The sequence below is a fragment of the Leuciscus leuciscus genome, assembly GCF_965113295.1.
Source record: "Leuciscus leuciscus genome assembly, chromosome: 7".
In the NCBI taxonomy this organism is placed as follows: domain Eukaryota; kingdom Metazoa; phylum Chordata; class Actinopteri; order Cypriniformes; family Leuciscidae; genus Leuciscus; species Leuciscus leuciscus.
Genome location: NC_138731.1, coordinates 6,075,052 through 6,091,297, shown reverse-complemented (window position 1 = coordinate 6,091,297; position 16,246 = coordinate 6,075,052). Strand labels below are relative to the sequence as shown.

Below are 16,246 nucleotides of genomic sequence, written 5' to 3'. Positions count from 1 at the left end.
TACTTACATTTTAATTATGTATTGGTTTATAAAGACAGTTTAAACAAATTTGGAATGTTTTTTTTTTTAGAAAAATCCTACCTACCCTGCCTTTAATTTTGAACGGGTAAACAGTCAGTTTCACCAGAACTCCTTTACTAGGTGTCCTCTATCACTTTTTAATGGACACCCTGAAGCCAATCAGAATCGAGTATTCACCCAGACCATGGTATAATTGAATATATTGTAAAATATAAAATGTAATATAAACTGTAATTTTATTCCTGTGATCAAAGCTGAATTTGTCACATGATCCTTCAGAAATCATTCTAATATGCTGATTTGCTGCTCAAGAAACATTTCTGGTTATTATCAATGTCGAAAATAGTTGTGCTGCTTCAGATTTATTTGAAAAAATAAGATTTGATTTTTTTGGCACTTTATTTCAACAGTCCACTTTAGACATTTTACTAACTATGATTAACCTTGTAACTACATGTTTTTTTTAAACACCAACTGGTGCTCCTTGGACACATCATCAGTGGTCATGGGGTGTTTCGGGTCTTAGATCATCAGACACCCTCACTCGGGCGACCCAGCCGCGGGTGATCAATCCAAGTGGCGCTACCGCTAGCTACACCATGGCTCACCCTTCTTAATCCAGAGCCACCTTGACACTTTTTCTGCAGCTCTGATTATGTTATTGCCGGCTTTCCTTTCCTGCAATACTCTGATGCCAAGGAGACTGAATGTCAGGGTTCTGCCCTGGCAGTCTTGTCCGTCTTGTGAATTTTCAACGTTTCTTTGTTTGCCCTGTGTCTGACCACATGGCTCTGTCTTTGTTTGTGTTGGCCATGTGCTCTTCTATTCCCACCTCCTTGTTTCCCGTTACCACACCCCCTTGTTTAGTTGTTTAGGGTGGTTGTGGCGCAATGGATAAGATGCATGCCTTTGGTGTGAGAGACCCGGGTTCGAATCCACTGTGAGACATCAATGTGTCCCTGAGCAAGACACTTAACCCCTAGTTGCTCCAGAGGCGTGCGACCTCTGACATACAGTATATAGCAATTGTAAGTCGCTTTGGATAAAAGCGTCAGCTAAATGAATAAATGTAAATGTAGTCCTTGTTTAGTCCTCGTTTTCTTGATCATCTGATCCTCATGTTTATTTATTTTCATTTTATTTTGCTTTTATATCTTGTTGTCTTGGCCTGTTGAGTCTTGTCTTGTGTGTTGTCTCATATTGCTCCCTGGCCGTTGAATCTCCTGGTCTGGCAGCTAGTCTGGTTCCCTGAGCCTCTGGTTCCCTGAGCTGCTGCCTTGTCTCCATCTTTGGCCGTCACATCTTTGCTGTCTCATCCCGACCTACCTGTTCTCCAGTTGGGTGCCCTTGACCTACCTGTTCTCCAGTTGGGTTCCCTCGACCTACCTGTTCTCCAGTTGTGTGCCCTCGACCTACCTGTTCTCCAGTTGGGTACCCTCGACCTATCTGTTCTCCAGTTGGGTGCCCTCGACCTACCTGTTCTCCAGTTGGGTACCCTCGACCAACCTGTTCTCCAGTTGGGTACCCTCGACCAACCTGTTCTCCAGTTGGGTACCCTCGACCAACCTGTTCTCCAGTTGGGTACCCTCGACCAACCTGTTCTCCAGTTGGGTGCCCTCGACCTACCTGTTCTCCAGTTGGGTACCCTCGACCAACCTGTTCTCCAGGTGGGTGCCCTCGACCTACTTGTTCTCCAGTTGTGTGCCCTCGACCAATCTGTCCTCCAGTTGTGTGCCCTTGACCAACCTGTCCTCCAGTTGTGTGCCCTCGACTTACCTATCCTCCAGTTGGGTGCCCTTGACCAACATGTTCTCCAGTTGTGTGCCCTCGACCAACCTGTTCTGCAGTTGTGTGCCCTCGACCAACCTGTTCTCCAGTTGTGTGCCCTTGACCAACCTGTTCTCCAGTTGTGTGCCCTCGACCAACCTGTTCTCCAGTTGTGTGCCCTTGACCAACCTGTTCTGCAGTTGTGTGCCCTTGACAAACCTGTTCTCCAGTTGTGTGCCCTCGAGCTACCTGTTCTCCAGTTGGGTTCCCTTGACCTACCTGTTCTCTAGTTGTGTGCCCTCGAGCTACCTGTTCTCCAGTTGGGTTCCCTTGACCTACCTGTTCTCCAGTTGGGTTCCCTCGACCTACCTGTTCTCCAGTTGTGTGCCCTTGACAAACCTGTTCTCCAGTTGTGTGCCCTCGAGCTACCTGTTCTCCAGTTGTGTGCCCTCGACCAACCTGTTCTCCAGTTGGGTTCCCTTGACCTACCTGTTCTGCAGTTTTGTGCCCTCAAGCTACCTGTTCTCCAGTTGTGTGCCCTGCCCTATTGTTTGGACTGTGTTCCTACCTCACCTATCTTGTGCTGTTACTTTGTTGTCAATAAATAACACCCCTTGATTATTCTGCATCTGGGTCCTCCCTCTCAGAATTCGTGACACCGAATGCCCGATGTAAAGACTGCAAAACCCCTGCAGCCAACCTCAATGGGCCTTCCAACCATGTCTCCTACATCCCTCTAACCACCTCGAGATATTTCCCCCTTTTACGCTCATGGGCCTCCTCCATCCAGTCTTCCCAGAGGACAGTGAGTTCCAACACAACCACTTGCTTAGAACAGTCAGATTTTAAGACGTAATATGTTGTGCCTTGTTGTATGCTGATATTTACTCTGATTAATTCCAGTGCAGAGGGTATCAGCAACTGTTTTCAGCACCTGTTCATGGTACCATCTGTACCTCCCCTCTCCCAATGCTTTCGGGCAGCAGCTCAAGATGTGCTCCAGGGAACCTCTTCTCAGGCTCAGTGGGCAGTGGGCATGTTGGCTAGACCCCAGCAATACAAATTAGATGGACTTGGAAGGGCACTATAGATTGACTGGATCAGAAACGTGAGTCTAGCTAGATCTGACTTCCAAAGCTCTGCCCGGGTGATCTTGTGGGCCACTGCACTGTCCCAATTAGTCCAAGCTCCCTGCTTACACATAGCCACCGTCCTACTCCATCGTTCCTCTTCTGCCTCTGCACGGATCTCTCCCTGGAGCAACTGACGTCTCTCTCTCCCCTGGGCTTTGTCGTAGCAAGGTCTTCTAATGCTACCCAGCCTGGCTCATCCGGGTGCCACAGAGCTTACCAGGATGCCTTTCTCAGCCCTTCTTCTCTTTAGGGTTAGGGGTTAGAATTAGGGTTAGTATAAGTTGACATGTAGTTGCAAAGTTAATTATTGTCAGTAGAATGTCTAAAGTGGACAATTAAAATAAAGTGTTACATATTTTATATACTATATAAACTTCTCATATTTCTCAACACACACAGATTCTGCCTGGGGTGAAGGTTATAATCGCCAACACAGAGACCAAAGGACCTCTTGGAGATTCTCATCTGGGAGAAGTGAGTTTCAAATATGGCAGCAAGTGTTACAAAATGCAGAGAACAACATGTGGCATGTTACCAGAAGAGCCTGTCAAAATGTCTGTATTATGTATTATAATGTGTAGTGAGTTGATGCGACTGTATTAAAAAAAACAGATCTGGGTGAGCAGCCCCCATAATGCCACAGGATACTATACGGTTTATGGCGAAGAGGCGTTGCACGCGGACCACTTTAGCACCAGACTGAGCTTCGGTGACACGCAGACGGTCTGGGCTCGCACCGGATACCTCGGCTTCCTGCGCCGTACAGAACTCACAGATGCCAGTGGAGGTACTGTATACATGAGATGAAAACCAAACACACTAGTGTCCCTTTTCAGGATATTTCTGAGGTGACTTTTCTATTTAAAATTATTCTCAATAAAAAGCTGATTCGCTGTACACCCTGACAAATTTAATAGCTACATTTTCTATTTAATTTTAATTCATTTTTGCTGTGCACTCATATCAGTAATGACAGCAAGAACAATTAGTTGTGTCGTCCAATAAATCAATGATGTTTTGCATATTATTCCAGAGAGACATGATGCCTTGTATGTGGTTGGATCTCTGGATGAGACTCTAGAGCTGCGGGGAATGCGTTACCATCCCATTGATATTGAAACGTCTGTAATAAGATCACACAAGAGCATTGCAGAGTGGTAAGCAATATTTTTAAAATGTTTTCCTTGTACCTCATAGAATTAGGTTTTAATGGATCAACCTTTTATGTAACAGTAATACTATAACAGCAGATTGTTTTAATCTTATATCTTTAACTGTAATATAGAGTTTTATTACATTAGAACATTAGATTTTTTTTGTCATTTTTCAGTTCATCCATGACACTAGCTTAAAAATACTATTCTTAGTTCTGTAAAGCCTACTGTATCTGATAGACAAATTTCTAAGGCCTATAAAATGATCAATGTTAAAAAACAGGTTGAAAGACCTTTACCACACAATCTACTACTGTACATGACTTTTGTCGTCTGAATGATAGTTAAGACTTATTTAGCAAGTAAAAGTCTTTTAGTTTAATTGTAAAAACGTCCACCTTCAGCCCATGGTTCAGCAGCACCAAATTGCAGCTTTCTAGTAATCCTGAAGACCTTGATTCGCTTGTTCAGGTGTTTGATTAGGGTTGGAGCTGAACCTTGCAGGACATTGGATCTCGAGGGCCAGAGTTGAGAACCCTTGCTTTACAGGGTTATCAGTATCTTTGACTTGCAAAAATATCAAAACATTGTTCAGACAAGTTACTTTTCCTTAGAAGCAATTGCATTATTAAAGGAAGTTTTGATTTAAAGAAAATATAAGAAACATGGATCTACAGTATTTGTGTTGCCACAGAATATGTTTACTCATTTTCTACCCAAGTAGCAGTGCTTCGCCTGTGCCAGACTAAGACAATGCATGCACTGAGACAAAAATGCGTTTGCCCACCTATCTAAATGTAGGGGAGATGGTGAATAACCCCTATTTCAAAAAACGGTGGCGTATTCCTTTAAGCATACTTTTAAAAAGAGTATTTACTTTAAAATAATAGCCTAGTGTAAACTCAATGTAATGTTCTCAGACACTTGACATTCAATTCAATTGAATGTTAATTGCAATTATATGAAAAGGTTTTGTTTAATTTGATATTAAATGCAATTAGCTTAGCTTTGACCCACTTAAGCAGGACTTAAGTACATCTTTATATGAAATAATATATAAATAATTTCATGATTACTTCTGTTGTCTTTGAAATACTTTCTCTGATAATCAACCACATGCCACAAATGCTGTTGATCAAGGTTCGTTTAACTGGAAGCATTCTTTTAAGACATTATCAGTATGAAGTATTTTGTTCCATTGGTAGAGTGAATTCAGGTTCACTTTACAAGTCATCTCAATGGCAAAAAGTGTCCCAATCATCCTGAATTCACCCTTAGAATTTTTTTTATTATTATTTTTTTTTTTTACAGCCATGTTTTGCAGTGTATGTAATCTGCTTTTTCTACCTAATTAAATATGCCTCCCTTCTTCTTACTCTCTCCTCAGTGCTGTGTTCACATGGACTAATCTACTGGTGGTGGTAGTGGAGCTTGAGGGGTCAGAACAGGAAGCCCTGGACCTTGTTGCCCTGGTGACCAATGTGGTTCTGGAAGAGCACTATCTCATAGTAGGGGTTGTTGTGGTAGTGGACCCTGGAGTCATTCCTATCAACTCCAGAGGGGAGAAGCAGCGAATGCACTTGCGGGACGGCTTTCTCGCCGACCAGCTGGATCCCATATACGTGGCCTACAACATGTGAGAATGTGTAATGTGGAGGAGGAACCAGATGCCAGAAAACTCTGCATATGCAAATTTACAAAGGAAGCATTAGAGGAAAGTTTGGACAGTCTTGCCTCTTCCTCCACACACATGAAGATTCCTTGATGGAGCTATGCAGTTTATTTTTTATATCAAACTGTCAGAATGCCTTGAAAATAAAACTCTGATTCAGTGGTCAGGGCAAATGACTTGATTTCATCTCCTGTTTTCTTGTGCGACAATTGAGTTCAGTTCTTATTCAAGCACACTCGTTCTGCACATACGACACATGCGTGTTGAATGTTCCCTGTGTGTGAGGAGGACCGGCCCAAATGGGCAGAGGAGTGCCTGATGTCAAAAGCAGGATCCAGATTCTAGGACCATTGAGCATTGAATTTTCAAGGGCATGTGAAAATGTGTAATACATTTCATTTCACAGCATTACTGTTGTAGCTGAAAAAAAATGTACAAACCCAAGTTTTGTTTGGTTTGTTCATTTTACATCAACACGCAAATCTTTGATAAATGTATTATCCGGAGAACGAATGGCAATAAGGAAATGGATATCGGAGTCTTTGTTTTCAAGAAAGCAGTACTGAAGGTGTGCTGTGGATATGCTGCTCCACGAATTCACAAGCTTATGCATTCCCAGCTAGTGTTTCAACATGAGCCTTAAATATTTTCATATGCCTGTGGATTGTTTGCAATTTGTGTTTCCCCATTCATTAAACCCATTCATGTATGAGCTTTTAGACTGTGCAGGATAGGAATCAGGGTAATAAATGTATAGATGAAGAGTCTTATTCAGGTAACCAAGTCCCAATCTGAAAAATATTTCTACTCAAATTTACATTTACAGCAGTTGTCATTTATTTAATTTTTTTTACAATGTATGACCATTCACGAGTAGTTTATCTTCTATTCCTGCAGAAGGTGACATTTTTAGTCTCCTACATATTACTGATTGAAAAGAAAGTATCCTTTTCCCTTAATTCATGAAAACATACCTAACAGATGGGACCGGTATTTCAGGAAAACTGACCACTGCAGATGAGGGCTTTTGATTTTTCTTTTCATTACTGTGTTAAAGAGTGATAATTGCTTGTATTTTCAGACGCACTGTACACCGCGTTGGCCAGCACTGTATAGACCACTTCTAACAATGCTTGCTTTCTTTTATTGTGCTCACCACGTAAACGATAGGCGATATGCCTGCTGTAATTATGTACAGAATTTGTTTAATAAGTTATTACTGAGACACCAGAAACATATGAATACGCTTGGCATGGTTTTTGCAGTGGCATGGAGGAAACCAGATGCTGCTCAAATCGAAGTTTCATTTCTTGATCAAACAGTAAGGAGAACAACATGAGTCACTATTCATGTAATATTTTATATTGCAATAGACTCAAGAAATGGTTTTGCTGCAAAGATTGTAAAGCACATACAGCATCTGTATCGCAGGAGGATTGTGTGACTGGTAATGTTCATTTTATTTGCAGTTACTGTATGTCATTTAGTGAATATTTGGTTGACACAGCTTTTGACTTCTATTAATATTTCTTAATAAAAACCATGCTTTTAAATTATTGGCATTGACATTTTTATTCTGTTGCCATTTTTAATACAGAGTTCACAGACATCTCTATCCAAAGTAATTTACATTGCATTCAAGATTTACATTTATTTCATGCTTTCCCTAGGAATCAAACCCATTACACATCGGCATTACTCTACTGTTTGTTACAAGAATGTCCAGTATACAATAATATAAATGCTAAATAGGCTATAACAGTAAGCAAGAAGAGAAGCAGACTTAGAATTATCAAAACATGATTACAAAGATATAAGAATTTCCAGTATGCATGGTAGCAGTACTAAACAGATTAAAAAAAGAAGATCAGCATTGTTACTTGAAAAGATCCTCATGATCGTCTCAGTGGAACATAGTCTGTAATTTCAAGCTACTTCAAGAAATGTATTCTTCTATTTTTTCCAAAAGCTTTGTTGCAATATCCAGTGCACTTCTAGCATTATCAAAGCTGAACTGCTTGTTTGGAATGTGAGGAAATGGGTGATAGTTCGGATACTGAGTTTTTTTGCCATCAACACCAAGTTCAGTCAGTTGCCTCACAGTGTTTGGTAAAGAAGTCAACTGTGGGCTGTAATGGGACACCTGCTGAGCAAGGCTAGTTATTGAGCAGTTGTTGGAATGCTCTCCACTTCTCCTGTACATTGCTGCTATCAGGGCTTTTTCCACAGCCTGATGCACCTTAAACAGACACCACTCTGAGCAATCTCCTCCAGTGTCATTGTGAGCTGCGCTGATGTCACATTGAGCCTGTTCATACCAGCGCTTTGCCTCTTCTGTGTTTGGCCTTGGTGTTTCTCTGTGGTATGACCAAAAGTTATAGTGTCTTCTAGAGTGGTTCTGATAGAACCTCTCGCGTCCCCTCCTGTGGCTTCGTGCCTCTGTGTTCCACGTGTCATAGAAATGTTGAAAGTCTCTACAGGTTGAGGATGTGGTATGTGCAGTTTTCCCTTGTTGTAGTTCCTCAATTCTTTTCTGCAGGTATTTGAAAGCCTCATGGGCTAGTTCTTCGTTGCCTGGATTCTTGTCTGGATGCCACCGGAGGTAGAGACGTTTAATGGCTTTTTGTCTGTCCTCACTTGACATATTCCAGATTTCATTTAAGCTTCGATCAATTTCTCTTTTGATTTCTTCAAATGTCCCTGGAAAGACTCTTTTGGGTGGAGGCCTGGATGTAAAAAAACGTTCTATATCTGTGCAAGTGGACCCTGTGTTGGGTGGAGGCCTGGACGTCAAAAGACATTCTATATCTGTACAAGTGGACCCTGTTGACACAGTTGCCTTCTTTTCTCGTTTAAATTGGTAAAGGTCAAGAGAGCTTACTTCAATGAAGTCATCACTGCCAACTTGTATTTTATATCTGGCAGGAAATTGTCGTATTTGTCCCATTGAATCATCTAGTCGGTTGATAACAATGGCATAGAAATATTCACCAGATCCGTCCTTGCTGAAGCCAACATACTCTCCACTTTCAAAGTTGTTGAGGAAGTTCATATCAAGGCAGTCATGCCATTCTTCAGGTATAAGACATCCAGGTTTCGGTAAGGCATTGTGTCCTTCCTCGTGGCCACTGTTATGAATCCCATGCTTTGCCAAGGTTTTCTCAACATCCTCCATGTTATCACACAGCAGAAGTTGCCCAAGGACTAGAAAGCTTGAGGTGGTCAGACAGTTCTTTAGAAGAGCATTGATTTCTTTAGTAAGACACATATTAACTTCATTTACTACTTTTGGGACCATGTCATCATTGTGTTTCAAGTAGAAACTGCATCCATCTTTCTTTCTTTTTACATAAACATCTGTTTCAACCTTACTACCTTCAAGTGGCTCATGGTTTAACAGAAGTTTAGTCTGAAGAGTTTTGCAACAGATAATTTGAATCTTAGAAAATATTTCTTCACACTTTCTTGCAGCTTCAGACTGTGAAACCCCACCTTTGCTGTCTTCTCTGATGAGACAGACTAGACCATGAAGAAATGCAGCAGAAGACAAGTGTTTGTCAAACCAGCCACTAAATTCACATTCCCCTTCATCACAAAATTGGACACTTGCTCCCTCCAGGTTTTCAGAAATTACATCCGAGAGAAATTTGGGGCGAACTTGCTGAGGAAGGAACTGCAACAATGTTTGATGTTCATAGTGATCATTTCCAAGATGACAGCAGTCTAATTTTTCCAGCAGTTTCAGCTTGGCTTCCAATGGACCCTCAAGTCTTGCGGGCTGGAAGACTGTGTCATTGTAAAACAAAGTGTTGGATTCATAGAGTCTTCCATCTGTTGATGGAAGATAAAGTGGGTTGTTTTGGAAACAGGTTTTGTTCTGTTCCTCTTTCAGCAGGCAAAACAGCTGTTGTACAACACGCTTCACAGCTTTCTGCTGGTTTGCCTGAAGGCTGTCTTTGTCAGAACTATCAGAATAGATTTCTTGAAGAACAGTGATAAGTTGATTGACCGTGGGCCTCTCCTTTACACCGATCTTCTTAAAGAAATCTTCAAATTTCATATACTTTGATGGAATGCGGTACAAATAAGGCCTAAACTCAAGAGCATCATGTAGCACAAGTGCTGTCTGCTTTGACTTCACAAGTTTTGTCCCGTTTTCCACTAAGATAATGGGGAGGTCTGTGAACAGAGAGGCATCAAAATGTATTGACTGAAGGTATGCGTATGATCTGCTAAATACTGCGTTTCTTGTTTCCAACAATGTGTTAGTGTCACACTGAGACCTACAGATGTTTTTCAGATTAGCAGCTATTTGTCCAAGGGGTGGAGTCTCCAAGGCTCCGACATCCTTCAGTTTCTTTATGAGATGTGAAGAGCAGAGTTCTGAAGGTAGGATTGGCATAGATGTCCATATCAGATAATGGTGATCAGTGTCTCTGTCAATCAATGATCCACTGATTGCAACAACCTCCCTCTCTTGAGCAAAGGCCTTGTGATAATCACAAAGTTTTTGCTGAATTTTCACTGGAAATATGAATTTAATGTTAGCAATTCTGTTCAGTAATTTAGAGTTTTTGTCATTACTCTTTGACAAAACAGTCCTAAACAGGAGATTTGATCTTTCCTTAAGAACATCTAGAGGACTGTTGCCTCTAGTTTCAGATTCAATTTGTTTTGCAAACTGAATGATTTCCTCATCAGACACTTCATGTTTCAATCCAAAGTCCTTTAAGAGACGATGTGCTTTAGTTTGTTTACCTTGGAAATTGTCCCAAAACTTTTTTGGCACAAATCTCTCTTTTGGAAGCATTACCCTGTAAAGGGATACACTGTCATCATAGAAGTATGAAGCCACCTGTAGAGAGCCATGGATGTCTCGAATAAATCTGACGTCTCTCATTGCAGAGACAATCCTGGGGTCCACTGGTCTAAATTTCACTAACAACCGCATTAAATCAAGAAGCTTGGCCTCTTTCATCATGTGCACAGAAGGAAGAATAAACTGTACACAGAACTCCAGATCATCTAGAATCCGAATGCTTAGAATTTCTGACAATTCTAAGTTTATCCAGATGTGCTTGAGGAAAATACAGTCACATCCATCGACATGGTACAAGTTTGGGAAATCATTCTGATGCTCAGAATTTAGAATGAATATGATTCTGTGTAAATCAATCATTTCCCGTTTTCCTGTTATTGACTCAAACAGGGGCAAGGACTTGAGCATCTTCACATGTTGACTCTTCTTTTTGGAATCTCTGATCCCATTCTGTAAGAAGCGTTGAAGATCTACACATTCATCTTTTGAGAGCTCCTCAAACTGTGAATGAGGTACATGATAAACCTCTTCTAAAACAGCATTGCTGTCTCCTGTTTGCAGGAGCTCTGGATTCATATACTTGAAAAGTAAGTCTTTGAAATCAATGAAAAACCTGATGTTTAATTTCATGAACCCCAGTTTTATGAGAATGGAAGCGATTTTTTCATCTGGCTTCAGAATCACTTTTGATACGTTTCCCATTGTTTGTAAGAAATGATTGCTATTTTGACTGGGGCAAATGACTGGTAAAATAGGACTGTTATCAAAGTGCTTTTTTATCTCACTGTAGACATTCATCTTTTCATTTTGGTAGAATTGCTCTTGATCCTCAAAGAAGCTCCATAAAGTTTTCAGCCATTTGATCGTCTCTGTCTCCGCTTTGTACAGCTGGCACCTTTGATCAGGTAATGACTGACTGAGCAGCTGCTCAAGTTTCCATTTCAAATATTCAGCTGCCATGGCAATTGTTAAGCCCTTAATATACTTTCCGTTCTGTAGAATTTGAATGTGATTTCTAATGACATCAATATCTGCAAACAGTTCATGGTGTCCTTGAAAAAGACTGCTAAATCTTGATATCAGCTTTGGGGATTTAGAGTCAAAGACTCTTAACATCTGATCTTCTGTGAGGAGAAGAGGCAGCCCATTGAGGTCATGGACATTTTTCTCATTGGCATTTGTCAAGCAGAAGCTCAGAAGTTTTGAACATCTTGTTTTGTTTTTGATCAAGGTCTGGTTGATGGGCAAAGGCAAACTACTGGTTGTCTGTGAAGGATCATTTAACGATCTTTGCTTCAAGAAGTTCATCACTGTTGAAGCGCTGACTTCTGTCACATTCACACCAGCTGCTTTAAAATTATTTTTTATTTCATTAATTTTGCAGGTGTTTGGCACTAATTTCATCCCGATGTCATCTAAAATTTGGAAAATTCTTTCATGGTCATCAGTTGAAAAATATGGACAATTTTCTGAATGTGGTTTAGATGGACTGCACCAGGTAACTGTGTATTTTTGTTGTGAAAGATGTGATGACTCAACAGAAACAGCATGTACAGTGGGTATGACAGGAAGATCACGTTGGCTGATTGATCTATAGACCTCATGGATCATCTCATGCCAGACTTTGTCTACTTTCTGTGAAATGCATGGAAAGTAATTAAGGCAAGACGTCTCTAGTTGTGACTTGAGGAATACAAGAGCTGTAGGTGTATCCTTCTTTATGAATGAACACAGACATAACAGGAGATCTGCATAGAGTGTTGAAATTATGTTTACTTTCAGTGACTGGTTCCACTCAGTCTTCAGACTATCACCATCCTCTTTCCACAAGTCCCTTCTAGAAGAATCTACTTCAAAATTTGCATTCACATGAACTGGTAAACCAGTTTGTCCAGGTAAGGGTAAAGAACAAAATGCCCTGCCAGTAAATGTGTGGTTAAATGAGCTTTTCCATGTATCATGTAAATGGGAGCTCTCTGGTGTGCGGATCGTTACTTTGTTAAATGAGCTTTTCCAACATGCAGCCAGAGCAGCTTGAGGAACTTTGAAATGATCTTGCTTGTTTTTCCTCTCATGGATTAGTTTTGAGAAACCAAAGCACTCTGCAATGACCCACTGACTTTGTTTAATTCCAGATGAGATTTTCATGGTGTAGATGGTTTTGCAGGGTTCAGCTGTTCCTGACATCAGGGATTCTCGAACATGGCTGTGAAAGTTTTCCTTGTTCTTCTCTGTATATGTCTTTTCAACACCAAAAAGACATTTAGTTTGTGTTCCATCTTCACTGATCTCCATGAACTGTATTTTTGTGATGTGTTTCAAGAAGAGAATAAGTCCTTCAGGATCTTCAGTCAAGGCAGAGTAAAGTTCCTTCATGTCACGGTCTGTGACTGTGTGTCTAGATATTTCAGATTTTTCTGCCATTTTCTCTGTTCTGAGAGGGAGCCTGAACATGGTTCCAGAATTGAGTGGAAACATTTCTGGAAGAAAGGTATGATAAACATCCTCAAAAGATTTTTTTAATTCATCATCAACTGAAAACATGCAGCCTGGGGACTGTTTTGTTATGCCTTCCACATATTTTAGATTTGGATCAGAAATGCAGAGCCATTTGTCACCGGTCAGTATAGATGGACAATCTGTCAGATGATACACAGAATTGAAGCCAAGTCCATATTTTCCAGTTCTCCCTAAAGTCCCACGTTTTCCTCCTTCCCCCAGCTGCTGAATCCCCTGCAGATCATCATCAGAAAATGTTCTGTTGTTGTACACACAAAGAGCCGGGCCTTGAACCGGTTCCCATTTCTTCCCAAAAATCTTTTTTGTCTTATGTTTTCTTTTGTCCCACACAAAGTGTATTTCTGTTGCCTCAGCATCATCAGCATTTTGAATGAGCTCTTTTAGAATATCCTTTTTAGATGGATATGCATCAATTATATTTTTTATTCGGACAGTTAGTTTCTCTGTTTGTCCAAACTCTTTGGCATCTAGGGAAAACCCACTGACCAAATGATTCTTCAGAGTATGGTGTCTTGTTGTCATTACACCAAAATGACAGGCCACAGAACGAGGTATCAGATCATGGGCGAGCTTGACACCAGCTGAGACAGGCATCCATGGGCTGTCATTAAATCTCAGCTCTTTAGAAGATGTCAACACGCCTCTCTCATCAGGCATGAGACAGTTTGTAAGCTTTTCTTCTTTGATTTTGTATAGCCCATTTATGAGTATTGCAACACACTTATGGAGGTCTGACATGGAAAGAGGGTGAGATCCATTTAAAGCCTTCATTTTATGTAGTGCAGCAACAAATTGCTCTTTTGTGAACTGTTTTTTGATGCCAAGGTAATGCCAGAGCCTCTCAAATTTGGAGAAGATGACTGGAAGCACATAGAGATATGGTTTCTCCTCAAATTGTTCACTTCTGGCCACTGACCTCACATTTACAAATTGATCCTCAATGAAAATGAATGGAAATGATTTTGCATGCTCAATAATGGGAATGGGATCTTTCTGTTCCAACAAGTAATAGTTGAGATATTCATAGCAAGAGTGAGCCATGTTGAAGAGAACAGTATTTTCAAATGTATCACAGTGTTGGTGTGCTTTTAACAGCTGCTGAAGCACCGTCTCAACTGGTGGATTTGTCAGTACTTTCAGTTTTTGGAGAACTGGATCATAATTGTGTATTTGAAGGTTTGAATGATCAACTGTGAATCCAGTCATGCTTACTAAATTGCGACATCTGTCATTGTAAACTTCAGAGGGTTTTTTAAGAATGGTGATGTTCTTGTTTTGCTGAAGTAAAGGAACTAAGGCAGGAAGGAATGGTATTTGAGACAGTGTGTGCCAGTGCAGATAATTCACATCTTCTGAGGAGTCTTTCATTGACTCCACAAGGCACTGAAGACGTTTATGATATTCAGATTTATCCTGTTGCCAAAACCTGGATATCTTCCCTGCTCTTTCTATGATGTCCTCTAAAGGGAGGTGGTCACTCAGCATTCCCAAATCTGAAAGTCGTTGAATCCTTTTTGGAGAGAAAAAGTCATTTTCTGTTCCTTCAAGAAAGCGTCCTTCCATAAGTTCATACAAACAAGCCATTTTGCCAGAAGGATTCACAAGTCGCTTGATTAATTGAAGCTTCTTACAACTCTGTGTTGGAATACAAGGGTAGCTTTTCAGTAGGTCATCAACAGCAGGATCATTCAAGTCAATGGCATTCAGCACAAGAGTATTTCTGCTGTGTGTGTCCACAGAACTCAAGTTCTCAAAAACAATTTTGTAAAACTTAGGCCAGTTGATTGTTCTCTGTTTTATCTCTGGCTTGAAGCCACAATCATTGAAACTCTGTCTCACCCATGATGGGAGAGAAACAACACTGGAATATGAATCTCCCAAGCTCAAGAACACTTTCATGGCAATGTCACCAATTACTCGGCTCTCCTCAATTTTTGGATTTAGAAATCTCACATTGTCCATAGAACACCAATTATGTCCATTGCTGAAAAGCTCCAGAGATTTGCCATTGGCATTCTTCACAACTGCTGAGTAGAATGACTCAACCATGGGTAAAAATGCTTTGCTTACTGTCTCTGTGTTAGGCCAGAATGTATGGAAGGAATAGTTCTGGATATGTCCATTTTGGGCCATTGTTTTCAGCTCAAGCAGTGTAGTGATGTAAGCAGAGGTTACAGCATCTTTCAGTAAAGCTTTGTTCCACTTAGACTTCACTCCTTTTTCCCACAGACTTTTCCTATTAGATGTGACTGCAAAAGTTCCATTGACATGGACTGGAAGACCTGTCTCAATTGAGAGAGGAAGAAAGCAAAAAGCCTGGCCTTCATGCTTCAGGCTTTCATCAGGAGACCATGAATTAGTTTTTGCATCTTTATGTAAAGGAACAGCTATACCTCCAATTGGAAATGAAAACACATGTTCTTGTTCAGTTCTTCTCCGGAACATTTGCAAAGAATCATGTGTCCCAAAACAGGAGTACAAAAGCCAGTACTGGGTGAGGGATTTATCAGAGTTCTCCTGAACTATTTTAACAATGTGTGCTTTGTTGACGTCAATAATGTTGTGGCATTTGGAATCACTATTTCTGAAGGTGTTCTCGATCTCTTGGAGACGTGTGTCATTCGAGACAGGATATGAATTCATGACTTCTCTGGATATTTTGAGAGGAGTCTGAATCTGGTCATTCCATGGAGGAGCCGATGCGTTTTCAGGGACAATTTGAAGGGACATAGATGTAATGCTCTTCAGAAATAGCAGGTGTGTTTGTGAATTGTCAGTCAAATGATTTTTAAAACTCATAATTCGCTCTTCATCATATACCTTTGAACTGATCTCTGACTTGTTGGCCTCCTCCTGAGTGCGAAATGGTAATTTAATCAAGGTGCCATTGTAAGCTTTCTTGCTGTTTTGCACTGACAAATCACAATCAAAAATTCCTTCATAAGATTTAAACTGTCCAGGAAACCTTTTGTACAGTCGTTCCTGGAATGGGTCAAGTTTAATTCCTGGGTTTCCATTGCTGAGAATGTGCTTTTCCAAATGGGTGACATTTGGATCAAGAATGAGAAGGCTTTTCCCACTCAAAATCGAGGGAATATCACTCACATGGTAAACAGCATTAAATCCAAGCCCAAACTTTCCAATCATCTCAACTTTTTTT

At 40.7% G+C, this 16,246-nt stretch overlaps 2 protein-coding genes across 2 annotated transcripts in view; one reads left to right on the top strand and one right to left on the bottom strand.

The window, feature by feature from the left end:
• Window positions 1-5,928, top strand: part of dip2a (disco-interacting protein 2 homolog A) — a 162,527-nt gene extending 156,599 nt beyond the window's left edge. The window contains 4 exon segments of the mRNA XM_082176032.1: window positions 3,321-3,395; window positions 3,534-3,708; window positions 3,955-4,078; window positions 5,463-5,928. Of these exon segments, the coding sequence (XP_082032158.1) occupies window positions 3,321-3,395; window positions 3,534-3,708; window positions 3,955-4,078; window positions 5,463-5,715 (627 nt within the window). The 3' untranslated portion in view covers window positions 5,716-5,928.
• Window positions 5,929-7,293: 1,365 nt separating this feature from the next.
• The window catches only part of LOC309503287 (sacsin-like), a 33,402-nt gene continuing 24,449 nt past the window's right edge, over window positions 7,294-16,246 (bottom strand). Inside the window, 1 exon segment of the mRNA XM_082176012.1 lies at window positions 7,294-16,245. Coding sequence (XP_082032138.1) covers window positions 7,684-16,245 — 8,562 coding nt within the window. The 3' untranslated portion in view covers window positions 7,294-7,683.